This window comes from Rhopalosiphum maidis, chromosome 1 (genome assembly GCF_003676215.2).
Source record: "Rhopalosiphum maidis isolate BTI-1 chromosome 1, ASM367621v3, whole genome shotgun sequence".
In the NCBI taxonomy this organism is placed as follows: Eukaryota; Metazoa; Arthropoda; class Insecta; order Hemiptera; family Aphididae; genus Rhopalosiphum; species Rhopalosiphum maidis.
The window spans coordinates 26,293,915-26,312,842 of record NC_040877.1 but is presented as its reverse complement, the minus strand read 5'-3'; the positions used below and the strand labels follow the sequence as shown (position 1 = coordinate 26,312,842).

Here is an 18,928-nt window from a genome sequence, read left to right as displayed (position 1 = left end):
GTTATAATACAAATCTTAAAAATTAATCAAAATAAAGAACATTTTATATCAGCAGATATGTTACTAATAATTTGTTCTCCGAACCCAGGATTTCTTCATGGACCCCTTGCGCACAGGTCTGGTACTTATATTAATATAGGTACGTAATATTGTACAGGTAAAATATTTCACTTGTTATCGATAACCTGCGCTCAGTAATAAATTTGGCGAAGTGAATGTATTCTATTATTTATATAATATTATCGATTATAGACTATAGTGATGTGTATTTTCATAGTTTATGAACAAATGATTATAAATTTTGTTGTACTAGGTACATTATTTGGTTATGACGTAAGGTAGGTACTTTACTGTTAGTCCGTTAATTTTTAACCAATTAATGTAAGGTATAATATTATTGTGTTGTATATTAAAACTTAAAAAGGAATAATTATCAATATATAGAGTTAGAAGAATGTTCCTCATTAAAATGTGTTGGTATGCTGTACACGTAGGCACTTACAATGTATAAAATATGCAATCGAATTTTAAATTAATTAATATACGATAAGATGTATTTTCCATTAAGTCTAACTGGAAGGTATAGAAATTAAATTATTTAATTTATTTATTATTACTTTTTTTTTGCGTTTATCTATCTACAACCATTTTTCTCGTGATACTACGTAGAATATGAAATTAAGTACTTTTTCTCTCACACCTCGTTGTGTTATCCCATATTTAAATTACCATAGAAAAAAACATTTTAAATTGTATAATTACAGAGCATGCTAAAAAAGACATGTTTATAGTGTTTATACGTTAGACCTATTTTAATTAACAATTATTACGTAGCCTAAAAACAGATATACCTATATAGTACCTTAATATTATATTATCTCTTGGCATGGCTTTAATTTTACATTATTAGTAAATTGATTGTTCATACAAAAAAGAACGCATGCATTATGAATATTTGTATCATGTACGTATCCAGGATACTGTTTATACACTTTAAGGTTTTAGATTTAGACCATTCTTAGCAGGTAAAAAATAAATTTGATTCCTGTATTTTCCACGAGAGATATCGACTAATCCGATTTACAAATGCATACCTACCTATCTGGATTTAACTTCGATTGTATGATATAGACACAGCATACACACGGGTATTTTACGGTTACATATCTATTTTTTGGCCAAGCCGGACAAGTTAAATAATCATTTTAACACATTAAGTCAATAATTGTTGTAGAGAAATGTTGTCGAGCTAAAAACTATTTATTTTTATTATTAGCTTGAGAAAGTTACAAGTTGAATTAAAAAAAAGTAACGGCTGAATTAAAAATCGGTTGCAATTTTTTTTTAAAACTGGTTATTTACAATCTATGCAAAATCTCCAAAGTGCAACATTCAAATTTTATAAAAATATAGGATAATAAGTTTACATAAAAACAGAGATATATAGTAAAAATAACACATGTTACTATGTTAGTGTGATTGATTGAAAAAATATCAGAAAGTGAGCCTATATCAAGGGCGTATTTGAGTTGAGTCCATGGGGGGGGAGAAGAATTAATTTTTTGTCTATACAAACTAAAAATAATTTGCATTTGATTATCTATAAAGGCATAAAATTCTTATAGTGTTAAGTATGGTATTACGATTTACGATCTTTATCAAACGGAAAATTGTTTAAAGAAATTAATAATTAATTAATGTATTATATAGAAAAACATATGAGCGAATGCCCCCTTCGCCCCACCACCCTTCAAACACGCCCTCGGTCCATATCTAATATTTTAAATGATAGAATTTTATTATTTAATTGTTATTTCTAAATTATTTAGGTTAATTTTGAATATATCACGGGACTAAATACTCTTTAAATGTTTAAACACTGATTTGGAACAACTGGGTTATTTAGTACCTACTGTTATTGCGTTGTGATATTTTAATTAATATTTTTGAATGAGATTGAAATTTTTCATGGATATTTTAATATAACTATTTTTTTTTTATGCATTATTTTGATTCCTATCGAAATTTAAAAGTACCGCATTCAAGTATTGAACTACGCTCAAGGGTCAACTAGCTTATAATTGTTTTGGACGTTTAGGTGTTTTGTGTTTACAAAAAAATATAGGTATATATAGAAAAAGCTATTGTGAAGAAAAATTTAACTCGTTAAAGTGAAATTTAGATTTAAATTAACAAAAAGTAAATCGTTTTGTAACATAGTTAAAAGTAGATATAGCCTATGAACTCTTAATTTTTTTAACTCGTTAATGTTCCGGAGTGGCGGAATCTTGCTTTTTGGGGTAACAACCGTAACGTTATGGAAGATCCATTTTTAATTAAAATGATTATTATCTATGATGACTTATAAAAGTAATTATTATGCATATTTAATATTAATAACAGTTGTGTTGAAGTTTTTAATTTTTTTTTCTGTTATTCGATTCAATTTGTACACATCAAACACTCTGCAGTAAGCAAGTCGCAAATCGCAAGTGTATCGTTAAAAACTATTATATCAAAGCTGGTTGGTAAAATTGCCCAGTTTAATGAACTGAACTAATTTCCTTTAGTTAAGTACCTAGGTATCTTAATTAAGTTCATTTAGGCAGAATTAATATTTCTATGGGGGGTTGATATTTTTCACTTTTCACCCGCCATGAATGATTTTCAAAGGGTACTTTTCAACTAGCAAATAATATAAAAATAGTTACCTATACATTTATATACTAATATATATATATAATTATCAATAATAAAGACTAAAAGTTTTCAATAATTTTAGTTTCATATAAGTTAATTCATTTTGAAGGTGGTGTCAGCGCAATATTTGTGTTCTTTTTCAGACAGATTAAACACATTGACGTCAAATCATTTTATAGATCTAAGCGGAGCGATGAATGTATTAATTTTATAATGATGTGTGTGTATTTTTTGTTTGTTTGTGTCTCTCAACTGTTATCATCTTTTGAGGTAATAAAAAAATAAAAATCTCAATCGTATAATACCGGATATATACCTACCAAAGCGATATTCACTTACCCACACTTTTTCGATTTACGTTCAATATCTGAAGTATCTAATTTTAGAGTAAAATCATCTATTGCTTACAATAATTACAAAGGATTAATTTTTGAAGGTTTGACATATTGATTTTATATTTTTATTAATCTTATATTGACTTAAATAATAATAATACAATTTTTTTAAATTTAAATGGTTATAAAATAGTTTTGAAATAATATTTAGACAAATCGATATGCCATACCTTCAAATATTATTCTCTGTTAGGTTTAGGTATGTAGGTTTGTAATGGTCGACTATACTCTATAGCTAAACTCAAACACATTGTGAAGCGTAGACTAGACTCTAGTCACTAGAGCCTATAGAGAGATGGGAAAAAAACAGAGCGTTGACATACTTTTAAAGCAATGAATAATGATGAAAAATGCCTTTTGTATTAGTTTTTGATAGGTGTTATGGATAATTGTCAACTGTTTTGGTTAGAAATCATGTTTAACTTTCACTCTGAAACTTGTGGAGGTCTGATCAATTAATAATACTTATATACCTACAAAGTATTTTGGCTCGTTCGTTTAGGTACAGTTGTTAATGAATAAAAATACGTATTTATGTGTACAATAATAATACAATTATGGTAAATATTCATTTTTATTGAGATAAAAAACGTGTATAAAGTTACATAGAACAAATAGTTTTGTTGTTGCAGGTACCTAATGGTTTAATAGTTAATTATTCTTTACGAATAATTGAAATATATAAAATATAAAAATATATTTTTTTAAAAACAAAATCAACGAACTTCACATTAGTTAACAGTTATACCGTCGACAGATAGCGGTCAATATTATATAGTAGGTAATATGACAATTTGTAACGCGAAATAATTTTTTTAAATGATTTTTTCTATTTTCTAAACATTTCCCATTTCCTCTTTATGTACTATACATATATATATATATATATATGTATATAACTGTTTTTATGAATTTAATGCATAGATAATGTAGAGTGGATGACAGAATATGTTCATCAATAATGAAATGGCTCTACATAGTACATATCCTATACAGTGAACTGAATAAAATTATTTTGCTGCTCTACTAATTATTACTTGTCCGATTCAAGTACTTAGGTATCGAAGTAGACGAGTGTATTTCATTATTAATATTAAAAACATTTTTTTTTTTGCTTAAAAATCTGAGCCTATATCGTAGGTGACTAAATAATTAAACAAACGCTATTAAATAATTGCCGTTTACTGTATTATCTGTTGACCGCTATCGAGTGCCGCGCGATCCATCGATATATTATTATAATAATTGGACGTTAGTTAGCATATTTGTAGTTTTGAGATTCGTACAAATGCGGTCTTTCGTCCACTACTCTGGTCCACGGGTGCGCTACCCGGCCGTACTGTATGTCAGTAATCGCTTTGAACAGCCTCGCGTACAACGGGTTCGACTGTTCCATGGTTGGCAATTGCACGTCTGCGTCTTCGTATAGTATGGACGATACTGGACTAATGACTGCTGCTGTACCAGTTCCGAAAAATTCAAGTATCTGAAACGACCGAAAGAAAGTTTAAGACGGAACGATAGATAATACTTTTATACTTTCGTTAACAGTTTTTAAAGTAGGTAAGTGTAAATGCCTCCATATTCGATTATAAATACACAGCTGGTGATAATTACGTTATAATAGAAATTATGTTAAATAGGCGCCTACGTGGCTTGAATGTTCCAACACGATGAATAATAAGGGGCAATATGCAGCCAGTTATTTAAATTTTACAACCGTTATAGTAGGTACTTATAGGTACCTACATTCTTTTGTTCGTTGGAGAAATACCTATGCTTTTGAATTTAATTACTCAATCTATCTATTCTAATGTAACATTTAGTAACATAATATATATAATATATTTCAATAGTAGTAAAATTTGTCATATTAATTATCGACGGACATAGATAGAATCGCGAATGTGTGCCTACCTAAGAGTACCCACATAATATATTAGATACATATTATTAAGATACATTTTTTTTTTTGCAAGATAATATTCCGAACATTGTTCATAATAATTATTGTATAAAGGAACTTATTTTTTTTCTGATTAAAAATACCTCCGTAGTTTATTTAATTAATGTGTGTGAGAACCGCCTTTGCAATAAAAATAAAATCAATTTTTCGCAAAATGCTATACATTTTAATATAACCTGATTTGCTTACTTTGTTATTTTTATTCAGTTCAATTAATTCATCCATTGTGAAGTTTCTCTCCTCTACACGAAATTCGTCCCATTCTTTAGTCAAGTCCAGTACCGACTGTCTAGTGATGCCTGGTAATATCATACCGTTTAATGGTGGAGTAGCTAATACTTTTTCTGTAAGTTACATACAAAACATAATATTATATTTATAAACAATTGGTGAGTATCATAATATGACCAACAAATGTTCAATAAATGTACAAAGTAATTATTGAGGTTGGATTAAAATATAATATATTTTTGGTCTATTTACCGCCATTTTGATTTTTGTAAAAAATAAATACGTTCATCGCACCAACTTCTGTGATTTGTCGGTCTTCACCATATAACCATAGCATTTGGTGACAACCTAATTTTGAAGCTAATTCCTAGAATTAATGGTTCAAAAATTAGATATGCGTATATACACTAACATATTGGCTCTTAAGACATATTATAAAGAAGTCAAGGCTTAAGTTCTTATAAATGTATGTATGGCATTAGAGAAAATAGATTTTATTAATAATTAAGAGCGGAAAAACAGACATCTCTATGCTCTATCACATCCACACATATTGGATTTTAAGGTAATTATCTACTAATTTGTTCAGCCTCAGATCTTGTGTAATGTCATGTTAAATTTGAAAGTGATCGTTATTAATATTTTAAACTATTATTGTACCTAACTGTAATTAATTAGTTGTATCCTACTATAAGCTTAAATTTGGGACAGCATCATCTTTTTTTTTGTAAATTGAAAAATTTTATTTTAAAATTGAATATATAACGTGCATTTATAAATGTAATATTGAGAGTATGATTTGAGTTTTTGAAATAAGTATACATTATATACTTATTAGTTTTACATTTTATTTTACTCGGTATAATTGCATGTGAATTGTGATGATAGTTACATTCAATTGTTAGGTACATATTGTTAATACCCAACTACCCAAGTATAAAATTTGAACAGAAACTTATTATACAATATTATCTATAGTGGCTAGTATTACTTCCTAATATATGAGTATTGAGTATAATTATCAGTGAGATTTGGCATTTTTAACTAATATTATTTATGAAATAGTCCTAATTATTAGTTTGGCATTACCATTGATTATAAACAGCTTATTATATACTATGTATAATCAATGATATTATCTACTAAGACTGATATAATAATATGATAATTGTTTGATAAATAGTTATTTCATCATTCATAAATTAATGTTTAAATGGTAGTGCGTCAGTATAAAATAATTGTATTTTTTTATCAACTAATATATTCATGTCCGGGATTTGTGTGTAAATTTTTTATCAGTATCATGTGAACTAATTAAATTATATTTAATATTTTAATCGGAGGTATTCAAATGAGTAGATATAGTATATGTGATTAGTTCTAAAACGTTCAAACATTTTTATATTCTAAACTGTTAAATTTAATTGTGATAGTGAATAGTTTATCGTTGTGTATTTATATTTATGAAATATAATAAAATTATTAGTGTATATACTAAATAGTGTAAAATAATAAATAGTGTGTGTGCTTAAATTAAAATACTAATATTGAATAACAATAAATTCGTGAGTACATAGATAACTCTACATCATGTTTCATAAAATATTATAGGTACCTAAATTTTCTAAGTTCAGAAACTTGCATTTTATATGCAGTTAAATAGAAAAACTAAAAAAAAAATAAAAAAAAATTCTTAAATAATTATAAAACACGGTTCTTAACATATTAAACAAATTGTAAATGAACACTGAGATTCAAGTTTCTATTTTAACAAATTTTTCCAATTTATTTGATACTTATTTTTAAATTAGTGTAGATAAATTATAATTATTTATTATTTTCTATTTATGTTATTAAAAATGAATTGTTCGTTACAAACTAGATCTAAGTACTATCGTCGACATTATTCAATTTATAATATTTTTATTAAAGTTATTTGATTTAACGACGGGTTTCACAAAATGATTAATAAAACATATTTTCTTAGAAAAACTAGTCAGCTAACTATAATATAAATAATTAAAATTAAATATTTAATAAAAAAATGAACATTAATATTTATAAATTATTTTTAGTGTACGAATCATTATAATTTTATAAAATTATGTTATAGTTGTCCTTATCTTATAAAAAATGTATCAATTTACGCTATTAAGAAATTAAAACGTATGTCGGCATGCGTTTGTCCCTTACCTGAGGGTATAATGTGGTGGCGTAGTTAGCGCCTATTTTAAAGTCACCACAACCACCAGGCCATGCTCTAGTGAATTTCGGGTTGGCCATCAGTCGGACTGACTTGAATTTATTAGAGAAATATGATCCCACTGTGCACATTATTACGTAGAGAAGGGCTGTATCTGCTTGTGCCACACCTAGTGTGCCCTAAAAATGTATAACATCTGTATAAAATATGTTGTATGATTATCGAATACTTTTGATAGATAATACATTGACATAGGAGTAATTTCAAAAATGTACTTGGCCAAATTATTTGGTAATAATTTTTAAACCACCTAAGTTACACACCAACATTATAGTTATGCAAATTAATAATTATTTGCGTATGGCTTAAAATTGTAATTAAAATAATATTTTTATTATAATTTATAATATAATACAAGCTTTTTTTTTATATTATCATCTTTTGCAGATTTTTTGTAGTGTTGTAAGTTTTTAAAAGGATTCATTGTGAATAGTGGTTACTGACAAAACCACTGTCAATATTGTAGAAAAATTATTTCAGTTGATTTCGATATTTTATAGGAAACTATAGTCTATAATAAATCGCTTATAATAACTATTTTAAGCATGATTCTTATTTGTATTTAAAAATGAGTTTGATATGTATAAATAAACTTAATAATGAAAATAACACACAGAATGTTTATATCAGGAATATAAGTTTCTAAAAAGCGACGGGAAGGAGTAGGTACAAACTACGAATTAATAACGCCATTCGAGTACAATGTGAAGGGCAATAAATAATTGCCAATTAGGCCTGTTTGTGAAATTATAATCAGATATACTTGATTAGCTTTTGCCGGGAAAGATTTTATTTTTCTAACGAGCCAGGTACTTACTTCTGTGCCTATGAGGTTAGGTCTAATGTATAAACTGAGCGGCGCCGACACAGGTAACCACTCGTTGTCGATAGATACTAGGCGTTCAATGCCTTTGAGTAACACGTCAGTATCTATTGATGGTAGGCCTACTCTTCTAGCTGATTTGTTTAACCGCTGCAAGTTTAGTTCTGGTCTGAACAGATTCATGTGGCCATGTTCTGATCTGTATGCCTTCATTCCTTCGAATACCTACGCCAACAAAACAACATAATATTAAAATAGGAATACGCTTTTTTGTCGGGCGTTAATTATTGTAATGCTCATATTAGTTTTAAATGTTTCAAGGATGTCAAGGTGATGCGGTAATTGATTATCTTAATTAACAATATAATTTTCAGACTAAAAGTGCACGAGATTTATTTCAACGCGATTACTCATTTTACCTATAATTAAGTTGAAAGTTTTATTTCCGAGTATGATATGGTGTATTGATGTTTGCTATTTGCACAATACGTTATTAATATAATGAGGTATCTTATAAGTTATAACGTATTAGTTATCGATTTTTTAATGTTTGCATAATGCAGTGACCATGGGCATATTTATATTATCAATGGAGTTTAAATGTGGTATAGTTGCACTGATATAATTGCTAGATCTTATTGCAAGAATAACTAATGAAAAAAAGTTAAATTGAGGCAGAAAAAACATTATAAAAATCGTATAACTTATTAAAAATACACATATTATTATGAAGTATAGATTTGAATTGAAATAATTATATTATAATATATCCATACGAAGAGAAAAATAATAATTAAAAGTAATTGGACATTTTTTAAAATTAATTTCTCTTGTACCCATTGGTTTGCACAAATCTTTTACAGAATGACGCTATATGAGTTTTGAAAATGATGTTACACAAAGGTCAGAGAATAAATAATTCGGCTATTCTTTGAATTTACTCGTTATTATTTTTGATATTTTTATAGTAAATAAAACATGTTAAAATAGGTTTGATTTCTATTTTTTCGTACTCATGCTCGTACAATGTTTGTATGTTGTATTATATAAGTAGTGTACAGTGTACGGTACTAGAATTTATAGAATTTGAATTCGAAAGTCGAATACACAATCGAGTATACATTTTACTCTGCAGATATCTTGCTATTACACCGTTTGTGTGTGCTCGTTTTATTTTTTATCGTCTGATTGTGTAAAACTATATGACGTAGGTACCTATATACTGCGAGCAGTGAGCACGCATGTTCATCGTGTGTGCTTTATTTTTAATGTTTAGTTGCTAATGATTGTTATCTACTGATATATTTTTATACTACCTAAACAATTGTTTAAATGTCTATATATGTATTCAATTATGATTAGAATATTCGTTGTATATATTATTATGTTATCATTAAATTTTAAAATAACTTCTTACTTGGCTTACAACATCAGGTTATACTAAATTATTACTGTACTATTATTATTTAAACTAATTTAAAACATGCATATTATTATAATTTGTTAGTTACTATAAAATCAATTCTACGAATATTACTTTTGTAGCTAATAGTTTGTGTTTACCAATCATGCAGTATGAATGCTATTAATAGAATAATGCGAATTTCACCGTTGTATTGAGAATTTAAAATTAAAATATACCTAAAGATATTTAAAATAATATTTACGGAAAAAAGAAATATAATATAATATTTAATAGTCCGGCGACTATAGTCATTGATAAGCTATATTGTAAATCTCATATAATGGGATGTTATTTATTGTATTCCTTAATAAACGGCGCAATTTTAGCGCCTATAAGTGTAATAAATAGGTGTACGCATTGTTATCTACCCCTAGTGTGTACTTGAATATTGTGCCGAATTATAAAACAATCTAAGCGAATTAAAAACATTAACATTGGACATTCATAAAAATACGTATAACGTTGACGAATGGGTTTAAATTAATTTTACAAGCAGAAGAAAAAATATTTTTGTACTATTATCATTTAAAAAAATGGAAATTATGTGAAATCAGATTTAATAACCACAATGTTATCAATATTTACAGCATACATAATTATTTATTATATAATTTTATTTTATTTACTATTTGTAGCTTCGTGGGTGCCTATATACGTGTATAGTCTAATATAGGTATCATCGATTCATTCACTTCTGAAGCTAAGTGTTACTTTGTAGCATTACTTTGTTTTTGAAATAATTTTTTATATACAGGGTAATTTGCCAAGCATATTTAACCTCATTTACCTTTTAATAGTGAATTAATGAAAATTATGATTTTCGTATTTTTTTTTAATATGTTTAAAGATTTAAGACCATATATTTGAATATTGAGATTTTTTTGTCTACTCAAGGAGTGTGGCGATACAAACTTTTGTTTTACAAACGAGAACCCTCCTTTTTCGAGTAGATAATTTGTTTTGAATATTTTGTTCCTAATTATTTACCTAATTCAAAATTTGAATTAATAGTTTCTCAGTTATTACAATGTTAATACTAAGAATAAAAGTACATAAAAATAGTTTAAAAAAAAAGATATAATGGTCAAAACCAGTGCGGTTGTCTGCCAAATCCATAATATTATGCTATGTCAGATATATTCAAATACTGATTACGATGAAAGTAATTATGTATTTTAATAACACGATATCCACTATTTTAATTTCGGTGATTTTGTAAAATTTGAAATAATAATAAAACAAGTGCAACTCTACTTCACCATTTTGTTACTAGTAGACGGCGAGTACTAATTATAGCGAATTGATTAGCATGTAGATTACTTTTTTGACCTTTAATTTAATAGGTTTCTGTAAACCTTATTAAACAAGTAATGCACGTATGTTTGGATTTTGGATATTCATCATTATAGTTGTTTAGATTAAACATATTTATTTATTCATTTAAATATATATTTTACCTCAGTGGCATAATGAAGGACTTTAGCTGCGGGATGTAAGTGGAGATGTTCCATGGGCGTGATGTATGGTTTCTGCCAGCCACCTGCATGCTTGTCGTAGTGTATTTTGAGCATGTGGTCTGTGAAAATAGTACCAAACTTAATTTGGGTGCCACTTTTTAGAATATTGGTGACATTGTCATTAAGCTTCGAGGATTTGCATAATGTGATGTCGATATCTGGTTTCACGCACTAAAAATAAAATTATAATGCACATATGCTTTAAAAATATATTTGTAACAAAAGAATACTATTACGTATAACAGAAAATATTTAAATTATGATTCAATAAAGTATAATTTAGTATTAGTAATCTAATTTATATTTGTATATTTAATTTGTTAATCAATTTCATATTGTTTTAGTACCATTATACACAATTATCATACATTTGTGTACATATATATATATTTGTAATAATTAATTTAATTATTGATTTCTAGAGTTCATTGAAATATGAATTATGTAATTATCAATGCAATAAAAATGCTTCTATATATAATGCATTTATATTCGTTAAACCTAACTGATATATATGCTGTTGAAATAAGCAATTGTAATTTTATCATTTACTGAATATTAGTGCAGATTATTTTCGATCGCACAATATTGTTTTAAAAAAACGGCTAAGATTTTATCCAAAATAATGGATACATGCTAATTCTTTTTAACTCCACTTACAACAAATAAAACGTTTAAATGAACAATAAATACACTAATAAAAATAATGCACGTCATTTAACTGAAATAATATATAATAATATAGTAAGTATTTATATAATTCATTTTTGATAAACATTCATCAATTGGGATTATTTATTTAATTTTTAATGAATTATAGATTTTTTTTTTTGTTTAAGTACGTACAGAGATTTTATTTTAGTATTTTAAGAACTTATCATTAGTTAGTTATATCTTTTCTATTTATAATATGATATGATTAAATCAATTATATCAATTTTTAATTTACACTATATATTAAACGATATTTGTTTAAATGCCTAAAATATTAAATATTTGTTGATATTTAAAAATTAGGTATATACATTCTGGTTTCTTTTCAAAAAAACATAAATCCTTACTTCAGGTTACAGTGTTATAATTCTCATTTATTATTTAATCATTATTTTACTTAACCATTATAATTTATACTATAAATGATGGGTTTTTAGGGTATTTATAGAAAAATATCAACTTCATACGCTGAAATTTGAATTTAAATAAACGTACAAAATGTTTAACCAATATAATTATCATAATATTAATATTAGCTAAGTATTGAAATATAATATGATATGAAGGGCCAAGTATAAAATCTGTCAAGGTAAGACAATATACAGTCTACATTTTAATACCATATTAAGTCGAATAAATTAAATTTAGTTCAAATAGTTTAATAATTCTTATTGGTCCTGAGCATTGCAAACAGTGTATGCAGTGTCCAATCAAAAACTGGGGAAATAAGTAATGTATTATATTAGAATAATAATTAACACTATATTCATTATGATAATGATGAAAATTAACTACAATTTGAGTTATATAATTTATGATTTGTTAGTTTATTGGTAACTATTAAAAATTATGAATATATCTTCTTATTTGCAGGACACTGGTTTTTTTTTATAAAAATTAGTAGATTTTTTTTTTATTTTGAATCAGTCAGTATATCAGGAAACATTCGAAATGTATATAATCTCTTATGGAGACTTTAAATAATTATAATTTATAAATTAGATGTTGGATGTAATACAATTAAATATAGAAAACATTAAAAAAATTTTTTCTCTAAAATTTAAAATTCAAAGTTTTACTGTTTTTAAGAATATAAAGAAGAGGAAGATAAATATAATAATAACTATTAAAAATATACACAATTAGAAAATATCTTAGGTTTTTTTAATCAATTTAATGATTTTTTTAAATTTTGGTTTTGATTGAACAAAATATTTTATTTCACGCAAGAAGAAGTAATATCTAGAATTTAATGTGAAGGTTAATTAATTAAATTAATTTTATAATCATACTGCATTACTGAGTATGTGGCTACGTGTAAAGAAAACAATTTTTTTCTTTTCTATGCTAATTTTTTTATTAATTATTTATGGTACCGATAATGAAATGTATTATGGTATTATGGTTATACCTATCTAAGCTATATATAGCAGTGTTAGATGATAAGTATCTAGGTGATATTAATTTAAAAATTTACCTTTTCGAGATCATTTTGTGATACCGACGACTGGTTTCTTTTAGACAACAAATGTTGAATACTATACAATTTTCTGCAAGTCTGTAAGAAAATATTCATCAAATTAAAAATATGTATGAAATATATATTCAGATTAATCCTAATAATGATGTAGGGATCGGGGAAGTATGTATTCACTATTTAACGATATTTTAATGCAAGTACTTTAAACGTTGAGACCATATATAAATGTGTGTCATTGGACGGTTATTTCGTTTGAAATGTGAAAAATATTAATGATAAATTATTGCATCAAAATTCGTCTACTATAATTTATTTATTATTTAAAAACCACATTTAAGGGAAAAATGGCTAACAATTAAAATTTTTCTTAGCACATTAATTGATTGCTATCTAAGTTTTAAGTATCAATTTATATTTTAAGTAGGTACGTGAGTTACCAACATCTTTGAAGTATATATTCCGTTAAAATGTAAATAATTAAAATAAAAAAGTCAAATATACGAGACGAAATTTGTATCTTTCTGACATTACATATTTAAAAATATATGTTAGAGTAAGTTAATTTATAATAAGTGCACTAAAATGAATTATATTATACAAGTCTCATAATATAATATATATATAAATTAAATATATCATATTATATAAGTTAATAAAAATTATTTATGAATTACAAATAATAATATATTTGATTACCTTTTTTTGTTTAAGTATTTTTTGTGTAACTGATAAACAAGCATCAATACTCGCCATATTAGAAAAAATAAAATTATAACAATAAATGAACCTTTTTATTCAATACAGTAATTACTAATAACTGTCAGAGATACACTTTTCAGTATTTATGTAAATATTAAATATTAATGTGAAATGCTGGAGCAATAGTCGAGAACTGAAAACACATTCTTATAGCAATCTAAATACATAGACTATTATCAGTCTATCATTATCGGTTATTTTAATTGTGTATTATTGAATATATGTATATAAGTTGTTAATATTCTTTATAGGGCAACGAAAGAGATAACAATATTTATGTCTAATAACTTGTATATCAAGCGTTCGCTTAACAAAGGTCAAAAAGTTTCAAAAATATATGAAATTAACGACAATATTATGTTAAAAATTAGCCACAGTCTATATTTTTTAGAGTTATTAATTACGTTCTAAAATATCATGCTGATGAATAACAATCGGGTTCAAATGGTTTTAAATAATTCAAAGCAGATAATGACGCGAGTTAGATATAATTGATGTTTACACTGTACACTCATCGAAGTTTACTTTTCAATATTCTATTTGACAATTTGAATTAATAGTTTGTTTAGATATATTATTGAATATATTTTATTTTTACATAAATGGTAGTTTTTTTATAACATATAACCTACAAAAACTAATATCATAAGAACATTTGATATCAGAGGCTCATGTAAACATCGTGGTTTCAAGTGCATTTGATTTGCGAGATCAGTCTTAACCGTTTCTTATATGGTTATTATAATTAAACTTTATTTTAATTTCCTTTTATTCTAGAACTAAATTAGTGAATAATTATTTTACATAATATTTTATTAAAAATGTATTATTATGTAGTAGTGGCAATGCAGCATGCTCTATATATAATAATACGTAACGATATATCATTATAGATTACATACTTATTAGATGACATTTAGACTTGAGAAAATAAATTATAGACATACATTATAATTTATAATATATCATTATAAATATAAATTACCACTCAGTTTTTCAGTGGCTTAGCGGCTCTGCCGCTCACCCAGTTTTCACTCAATTATTGTACACTTTCAAAACTCATGTTCTTTGTAAATTTAAGTTAATGCTATATGTATTATTCAAACTAATCATCTAACAATATTTAAATAGTCATTATTATAAATGTTACTATGTAATATAAATATTTTATGCAAAACAAATCAATATATGAATATTTTAAGTAGAACAATTTTTAAGAAATTCACTTTATCTAAAAATATGTATTGTATCGTGAATAATATATTATTTGTAATTGTATCTAACACAAGATTATGTTAAATATATTAAAATTTAGTTGTATCAATATGTACTTAACACCAATAATCACCTATTACCATCTACCTTTTACTTTGATTGAGATTGGTTCATAATATTACATAAAAAATGAACGAAATAAAAACACCCCAACCCTAAAATCATCAACATAATTGATCTGGACTAATACAAGCTTTGAACACCGAATAACAGCCGGAATTTATACATATGAATACATGATAGTACATTAGTACCTATGAAGGCCTTTCAACAGTATCTATTACTCCCTCACGAAAGAGAAGCTTCTCAAGAAAATCTGCGAAGACAAACCATGGGCTTATCAATTATAGATCAGAGATTAAAATTAGATACTTTAATTGATGAAAACACCAAAAACAGATTGGCAGAGAACAAACTAAAAAAGACGCGGCACTGGTTCACGGTTTAAATTTATTTCTGGTATTCTAGGAATATTTTTTACAGGGTGAATAATTTTGACATGCATTAATACTAATTTAAATATACATTTATTATATCAGACCTTTGGATGAAGCATAAAACTAGTAGCTAACATTTTTAGTATCATCACACATTATATAATGCATACAGCATGCACTAAAAAGAACTAGAACAAGCACAGAAAAACTAAGAACAGTAAAGTTAGTAGTTACAAAAATTGTTGATTTCCAACCATGATACAACTAGAAATATACAGATACTCAACACAGACAATACAACTAACCATCACAAATAAATTAAACTGTATCCAATTATTAAAAGATTATCAATCTAACAAATACATAATTTACAACTTAGTCGCATGCAAATAATAATGAAATAATAAAACAAAATTTAACTTTTACAAAATCGTTGAATCATAGGTTAAAGTCATATATTTAGTTTAGTTATATTAAAACGTAGCTTTGTAATTAATAGATATATTGATCTATCTATCTATCTATGTACCTATATATTCTTATTGTTTTATCTTTCTCTTTTTCAACATTATATATTACATAATATATAATAAGCATAGATGCGAGTACACACGAAAAAAAAAATTGGGGTAGATGTAATGATATACATTATAATATATCGTTATAATTCAATCATAATAAAGTGGATATACATCAATTCATCGCACGTCAATGTATCGCTAAATTTTATTATTTAAATAATCACAAAAAATCACAAAAACATTAATCACAATAAATATTGTTTGTCGTTTACATAGTATACATTATTTACAAAATTTACAATTGCAATTGAAAATTATGAGCTATTCCTTGTAAATAGTCGTCGATAGATCTATTTTTAAAATCATAGCATATTTGCTTCAGACGTTGAGCTTTATCGTGATAATTTTTTTTTGCTGGTGAACATTCCAGCTATATATCTTTCGATTTTTATTTTATTCATGTTTTTCTCTTTTTTCAATGCTAATATAAATTTCCATATACTTGGATGACATTGATTTGAAACCGATGTAAAACAATTGTGTCATCCTTCAACAGCATTATTTGTTCTTGGTAAATCTTCATAAACCAACGAATAGCAGTTCCAAATCGAAATTTTAAAAGTAGGCAATCGCCTTTTTTGTCACCTGTCAGTACGTCCTATCCAAGTATCGTCAAAATAATTAAGAACTGCTGATAGTAGTTCATAATTTTCAATAAAGTATTTGGTAGCCAACAATTTTTCATAAGACTCAATAACCATATTTTCTGGTACATAAGCTAAGCTTGATAATTTACGAACCCGTAGCGCAAAAGTTACGTCATCTGTATAAATTTTTTTTGGAGGCTTGCAGCTTGAATTTGTCGCCAAATACATTGCGACAAATGAAAGAAACAACCTTTCAATTTTGCTTCAGAAAATTCAGAACTTATTGCATTCATTGCACCTTTTCAAAGTCGACCATAATTGTCTTAGGACTTAGATCAGACACAATTGTTTTTAGTGTTTGAAACATACGTTTATAGGTGTTTTCTTTTTTATTAGGCAATAAGATGTAAACTGAGTTCATAAATCATAAAAACGATAACACGCGATAAATTGACGCGTGACTTATTTATAACGCGATAAATTGACGTTGAGATATAATGACCACGGTGAATTGACGCACGATGCATTTAGCCGCGATGAAATGACGTGACACTTAATAAAATACCCAATAGCATAGTATTATGTCACACATACAACACACAGATTCTCTGAGAGATGCCGCAATCTGTGCCTTGATTACGAGCAAAGGCGGTATCTCACAACATCATCTATAAAAACCCATACGACACATAAAAAATGTTCGTCCAGTTTTCCAATTTCCACGCAATTATTGTACACTTTAAAAATCATGTTCTTTCTAAAATTTAGTTAATGCTATATATTATGTATCATTCAAACAATAATTTAACAATATTTTTATAGTAATAGCTTATTCATAAATTAACTCACCATTCACCATTATCCTGTCTATTATATTATTTTAACTCATTACAAACATGTTCAAACAATAATGGCATATGATGACGATAGAATTTGTACAAAAAAGTTAAGGTAGTTATAGTTAGTAGTTTATAGCAATAGTTGTAAATTAATAATAGAAAATGTAAAGATGAATTAAAATAATAATATTTAAAAAACAAAAACACAATTTCAAAGATACTACAAACAATAATGTGAATACTTATTCACCTACTATTTACTAACCTATTAATAACTCTGTATGAAAGTGCTTGGGAATCGACGGCTATAGTTAACTAAATGTACTGTTTTTCGGATTTGCATGTATAATATTCTCAGTATTCTGTATGCTTAGATCAGTGGCGCCGAACTCATATGTGACGTGAAGCGATCGCTTCACTTCAAATGGGTGGGTTAGTATATGTGAGTTCTCGGGGTTAATGAGTTAACAAAGTCAAATAAGGTGTTATATATATTATAATTGATGTCTGATAGCGTGAAACATAGAAGTTAGAACTGTTAGATGACAGAACAGAGTGCCGTGCGAGACTTCACCCCCCTCCCCCTGTATAATATACGTAGAGCACGAGGAAACTAGTATATTTTATTTCAACATTTTGATATTATATAATATTATACTAGGAGAAATCATTGAAATATTAAAATATAATATAATAGCTTTGTTCATTTTGACAAAAAGTGTACACTTTTTCAATAAAAGTGTACACTGAAGCGTTTGTTTTGGAAAAGTGTGGGTTTAGTGCGTACACTATCCATACATTCCATACCAACTAAAGTACAGGTGTCGTATTGGATTTTCGGTGTGGAGCCAGTTATCATAAATATATTTCCTTATCACTCGCTACATGCCGACATT

General features: G+C 26.5%; 1 protein-coding gene and 1 pseudogene across 1 annotated transcript; both read right to left on the bottom strand.

The window, feature by feature from the left end:
- Positions 1–3,927: 3,927 nt before the first annotated feature.
- On the bottom strand, positions 3,928–14,446 carry LOC113549124 (branched-chain-amino-acid aminotransferase, cytosolic). Its single transcript, XM_026950291.1, has 8 exons — positions 14,251–14,446; positions 13,552–13,632; positions 11,301–11,531; positions 8,373–8,603; positions 7,486–7,674; positions 5,545–5,659; positions 5,251–5,405; positions 3,928–4,581 (listed from the first exon to the last, which is right to left on the bottom strand). Exons 1-8 carry the CDS (start codon positions 14,305–14,307, stop codon positions 4,348–4,350), a joined length of 1,293 nt encoding a protein of 430 aa, XP_026806092.1. The 5' UTR covers positions 14,308–14,446; the 3' UTR covers positions 3,928–4,347.
- Positions 14,447–16,938: 2,492 nt separating this feature from the next.
- Positions 16,939–17,614, bottom strand: LOC113560520 (annotated as a pseudogene).
- Positions 17,615–18,928: the final 1,314 nt, after the last annotated feature.

What these genes read in the sequence shown, in the direction of transcription:
- LOC113549124 (XM_026950291.1), bottom strand. Translation starts at nt 14,307, where the DNA reads ATGGCGAGTATTGATGCTTGTTTATCAGTTACACAAAAAATACTTAAA. An exon ending in CACAAAATGATCTCGAAAAG is followed by an intron (nt 11,532 to 13,551) that starts GTAAATTTTTAA and finishes TTTTATTTTTAG; the next exon opens with TGCGTGAAACCAGATATCGA. An exon ending in TCCTTCATTATGCCACTGAG is followed by an intron (nt 8,604 to 11,300) that starts GTAAAATATATA and finishes TTGTTGGCGTAG; the next exon opens with GTATTCGAAGGAATGAAGGC.